At 39.3% G+C, this 5,294-nt stretch overlaps 2 protein-coding genes across 3 annotated transcripts; both read right to left on the bottom strand.

Annotated features, from left to right (window-relative positions):
• Positions 1–1,852: 1,852 nt before the first annotated feature.
• Positions 1,853–2,828, bottom strand: LOC121999372 (serine carboxypeptidase-like 18). The gene is made up of 6 exons (XM_042554061.1): positions 2,819–2,828; positions 2,533–2,651; positions 2,357–2,459; positions 2,246–2,283; positions 2,034–2,135; positions 1,853–1,921 (listed from the first exon to the last, which is right to left on the bottom strand). Exons 1-6 carry the CDS (start codon positions 2,826–2,828, stop codon positions 1,853–1,855), a joined length of 441 nt encoding a protein of 146 aa, XP_042409995.1.
• Positions 2,829–2,838: 10 nt separating this feature from the next.
• On the bottom strand, positions 2,839–4,066 carry LOC122000102. Of its 2 annotated transcripts, XM_042554643.1 has the most exons (5): positions 3,815–4,066; positions 3,628–3,729; positions 3,395–3,550; positions 3,168–3,295; positions 2,839–2,965 (listed from the first exon to the last, which is right to left on the bottom strand). In XM_042554643.1, the coding sequence occupies exons 1-5, from the start codon at positions 3,921–3,923 to the stop codon at positions 2,921–2,923; spliced, it is 540 nt and encodes a 179-aa protein (XP_042410577.1). In that variant the 5' UTR covers positions 3,924–4,066; the 3' UTR covers positions 2,839–2,920. The 2 variants fall into 2 exon arrangements, with proteins under 2 accessions (XP_042410577.1, XP_042410576.1); XM_042554642.1 differs by having other exon boundaries at positions 2,839–3,295.
• Between the last annotated feature and the right edge of the window lie 1,228 nt (positions 4,067–5,294).

Genomic DNA, 5,294 nt, shown 5'->3' with positions numbered 1-5,294 from the left:
GAGACAAGGAGCCTGCGAATACCCAGAACCAACTAATTACTCTTAACTTAGATAAATATGAAACATAACAAAATGATGCTTACCATGAAGATGCTCTTTCAGTGCTCCATTATGCATAAACTCATATACAAGAATGCTTTTGCCTTCTTGCTGGCAGTAACCGAGAAATTCAACCAGATTTCTGTGATGTATTCTTGAAAGTAGAGAAACCTGGAACAAATTTTATTGGTCAAACTGGTGCAATAATAACTTAGTGCAATCCTTCAGCAAGCTACCATAAACACACTTTATGAAGAACCTTAAGCATATCTTTTTGGTTTGGCTAAGCAATCATCTAAGCAATTAAGAGTAACCCTTTTACCCAAAGCTATGTAAACGGCTACCTCACTTGAGAACTGTCTGTTTCCCTGACAAGAATCATTGGTTTGAACTTTGACGGCAATTTCTTTTCCGTTTTTCAACTTTCCATAATACACAGTCCCATAGCCCCCAGAACCAACTTTTTTAGCAAAGTTTTCTGTGGCATCGTTGATTTCAGATAACCAATATCTATGTGCTGTTTCAATGCCAAATCCTCCGAAAGAAGCACTTAACTCTTGGAATGGTTGGGGAGGTGGAAGATCATCTGCAAATGAAAAAACAATATCTTTAATTCATATACATGTTTCAGACAAAAGTTAGTCAGTTGTATTGAGTCGTACCTACCTTCTCTTGAAAATAGTCTAAGTTTCTTGGGGATACGCCTCAAAATAGCATACCCAAGTTTGATAATTGTAATTTCATTGGAAAGTAGGACTTAAAGAGATATTCAACACAATCTAATAAGAAATACCCACGTGAAAACTATATTTTTGCCAAGAAGATGACCATGTACTGTTCCGGACAGCATATTGTTCTGCACGTACCTGCAAGCTCAATAGTTACTTCATGCTGGAGTTGGTGCTAGACAAAGCCAAACGTTAAAAGAGAACAAATTTGGGCAAACATTGATGTTCGTTAAATGACAATATAATGGCAAGAAAGGACATACAGTTCTTGTAAATTTGATAGGCCATCCAAAAATGATAGATCACCAGTTAACTTATTGTTCTCAAGGTGACTGCAAAAAAACAATTCAAAAAGTCTAGCGAATGATTAAGTGTACTCTCTTGATACTCTCATAAGGATCATAAGGATCTACTCTCTTGATACTCAAATAGACTCAGTAAACGACCTAACTTCTAGCAGGAATCAAAATTCCTAACTATATTAGCATTTTCCCCAATTCATATTCGAATAAAATTCTCCGACAATCATGCAAAAGCATAGAGATGGTTTATTTAGTTTTTACACGGAATAGAGAGTAGAAAAGAGCAATCCAAACTTCCAACAACATCATAGAGGATACCGCTAATTAGAATATTGACTAGCACATAAGGAAGGTATTTATCTTGACTTTATCGAGATTCGAACCCCATACCTCATGATGACAACACATGATGCGCTAGCCACTATATCAATTCGATTGATTTTAGATCAATTTCATATGATTTTTGATTAATGGCCCACGACTGCATACAAAAATGGGTAGCTTAAACTGTTGGAAATGGCTGAAATGCCACAAAAACTTTGGCATTTTCTCTCCGATCAAGTGGTCCAAGTAATTACGGCGACAATACTGCAGAACGACTGTGATTAATCCAACTTTGTAGGAAGAACTAAAGCAGAAGTAGCTTTGAATAATTCCAGTCGCACCAATAAAGCAGAATAATAGGGAGAGATAAAAACAACAAAAAAGGAGATTTAAAAGGGAGAAAAAACAAAATAAAATAAAATAAAAAGAAACTACACAAGTTCCTGCTTTGCTCACGCGCTACGAAAAGCGGCCGGAGGAGTCGGCGTCAACCCACGACCACGAGGGCAAGGCAAAGCGAAGTGATAACTAAATAACAAAATATAATTAATTGGAAAAAAATAATAACTAAATAACAATTCGTGAAGTGATACCAAAGATCATTTTGAGAAATTCGTCCTAGTTGATCTACTAAGATTACCCCAAAGAAGTCATCTGATATGATTCCCATGCTGTGAGCATAAGGTATTTTAGAATTGGTATCGACTTTTCCACCCGTGGATGGATTGCCAATCAAGTAACCCTGAAAGCCAAGGCTTTTTCTTTCATATATATAAACTATGACATAATTTAAAGATCAAAATTAGATTCTTTCCCTTTATTGCCAGTGGCCCATCAATTCAAGCAATTTACCTGGAGGTTAAGTAATGATTCTTTCCCTTCATCAATACCTGAATTACAGTAAATGAAAATGGCATGTAAATTAACACCCTCATCAATAGTTTACATTAAAAGTAGAGTTACCATCCAATATTCTTTTGGCCACCATAGGTACAATTTTTCCAGCATATGAATCCCCAGCAATGTAGAGGGGATTGGAGATGAACTGTGGGTGCTCAACAAGCCACTGCAAAAGTGAAAGATTACATATTTAAGGCACTTACAGTAATTACATCAGGAATATATATGATCTTTCCCACCTGTAAAAGAAACTTAGAAGCCTGTTCGGACCAAATAGTATCGTTGGCATCATACCCTTCATATTTTCTTGAGTATGAGAATCCAGAACCCAACGGGGAATCTACAAAGATAATGTTGGCTACCTGCACGAATGTTTTCACGCAGACAGGACAAAAGCATGTATCATATTGCTTCCTCAATTACTGATCAAGAAGAAGAAGTTACCTTGGTCCAGGAATAAGGATGGTAGACCAAGCTTCCCTTATATGGTCCAGGAAACTTAAAGATATGGTCCAGGACTATTACATCTCATCATCTCAAGCAAACTTAGCATAGTCAGATATGAACCAGACTGAGTTAGGAGAACATCTTTCAAACTTGTATGACAGCAAGCTAACCAAGGAAACTTCAAAAAGACCGATATGCATCTTGCAATCTTCTACAATTTCCGCCCTACAAAGGTGGACTAAGACATGAGTCACAATCTTTATTAGTCTACATGATGAAATCTAATTGCTTGTAACTTCACCCAGATAGTATTTGTAACCAAGTCCAACTGGATATAACTTGCAAATTCAAATTCTCAGTCCTCATCCAGTTCTAAGCGCATTTCTTCATCAAGATGAATAACTAAGTTGTAGGTTTGCATACTCACTTTGCCTTTTGAGATCACTTGCCTACTAGAAAAGTCTGCTATGCAATGTGCACAGGTCAAGATCGTCCCATCAGGATCAATGATAGTGCCAGACCCTATACCCATTATAGGCATAGGACCATATACATCTGAAAAGAAGTATTGGAAAAAGCTCATCGTTCAAACGAATACACCTAAAAAAAATCCACATATTGAGGAAATCTGAAGACACAATAAAGTCCTTTCACCTTCAGTAAGACATATATTCACCACGGCAGGACCAGCTGCCGCGGCCGCTTTGACAATAGAGTTCCTTTTGAGGCATCCACTGCAGCATGCCACGTCCTTACTTGAATCCGGAGGTGGAAGAGGGCACGCGGTTGGAAAATGCCGTGCAAAAAACTCTACGAATCAGATTAAAAGATTATGCAACTCCAAATCGATGAAAGAAAACTTTAAGGACGATAGGTTAGGTTTAAACCTGGAGAAAAGACTGAGAATGGAAGCGTGAAATCTTGCGAGAAAATCGACGAAGTCGAAGACAGAAATTGCCGAAACGGATCGCATATCGAAATGGCGACATCTTTTACGAAGGGGAGCACATGCGTGAGAAAGAAGAGAAAATATTGAGAAAGGAGGTGAAGGGAAAAGGAAGAAAGGAGGGTTACTTGTGGGGAGGGAGGGGCCGTCGGAGGAACCGAGAGTGAAGGCGGTGAGAGCGAGGAAGCCAGTGGCGACGCCACGGCGGGGATGCTGCAACAGGAGACGCCGAAACATGATTCACCGCCGCCGATCGTAGACCAAGCTTCCCTTGGTCATGTAGGGAAGGGGGCCTTGGAATCCAGGTAAATAGGTGACCACAGAAGATGAGAGAGCAGAGGAAAAGAAGCAGAGAAAGATCAGTGAGACAATCAGGAGAGGGATTTCCATCTTCCTCCTCCTCCTTCCTTCTTCTTCCTTCTTGTGTTGGAACTGGCTGAAAGTCGAGGCGACGAGGAGGAGGCGGTGAAGATGGCTGAAAGTAGAGGCCGCGAGGAGGAGGTGGCGAGGCCGAAAGTTGAGGCGACGAAGAGGGCGGCGAGGAAGGAGGCAGCGAAGAGGGTGGTGAGGAGGGAGGCGGCGAAGAGGGCGGTGAGGAGGGAGGCGGCGAAGAAGGCGGTGAAGAGGGTGGTGAGGAGGGAGGCGACGAAGAGGGCGGTGAGGAGGAGCCGGCGAAGAGTAGGGTTTTGGGAAAGAGACAGAAAAAAACAAAGCGTAAAACAGACAAATGACGAAGGAGAAAAAGTGGCGAAAGAAAAAATAATCACATTCAACAACAGTTAATAGACAACGGTTTTTAAAAACTGTTGTCGTAATCCCAAAAAAGTGCACATAGACAATAGTTTTAAAAAACTATTGTCGTTCCCTTTAAAAACCGTTGTCGTATCCTCAAAAAAACATAAATTGACAACAGTTTTTAAAAATCGTTGTCATAGGCCAAAAAAATTACTAAAAGACAATAGTTTTTGTTAAAACCGTTGTTAAAAGATAAAAAGACAACGGTTTGGTATAAAACTGTTGTTGTTTGAGTGTTGTTGAATGACATTTTTCTTGTAGCGTTTATAGCATTCATTTCAAGAAATATGGTAAGCACCATTGAGTTAGTTCCTAAATTCTTTAAGCCCTTAAATTTATGTCTTGGCCGAAACTTACAAGTACTCATTTAGGTTTTCAAGCAAGCATACAAGCATGTGAACTTACTCTAACATCATGTATAAATTCATAAATGGCATCATACAAGTGGTCATGGCCGAAACTTCCCTTAGCATCAATTTAGGTCACTAACAACATATAGCATGTGAAGTTTTAGCTTTCTACATTTCATATTTCATGGAGAGTGACATGAGCATGTTCAATGTAAGTTCTAGGGTTTCTAGGGCATGTATCCCTTCATGGCCGAGACCTTAAGGTGTCCATTTGAATCATAGTTAAATATATAAGCATGTGAACACAATCAACATGTTATCTCAATTTCATAAGAAGCATCTTTAACACATGAGGTCTAAATTTTAGGGTTTCTAGGTCTTTAAACCCTACATGGCCGAACCTCATCAAGCATAGAATTTGTTCAAATGGCATAAAAACATAGAAAGTCATAACACATTTCAT

The sequence above is a fragment of the Zingiber officinale genome, chromosome 7A, assembly GCF_018446385.1.
Source record: "Zingiber officinale cultivar Zhangliang chromosome 7A, Zo_v1.1, whole genome shotgun sequence".
Taxonomy (NCBI): domain Eukaryota; kingdom Viridiplantae; phylum Streptophyta; class Magnoliopsida; order Zingiberales; family Zingiberaceae; genus Zingiber; species Zingiber officinale.
Note: the sequence above shows the minus strand (reverse complement) of the source record. Positions and strands in the feature narration are given on the sequence as shown.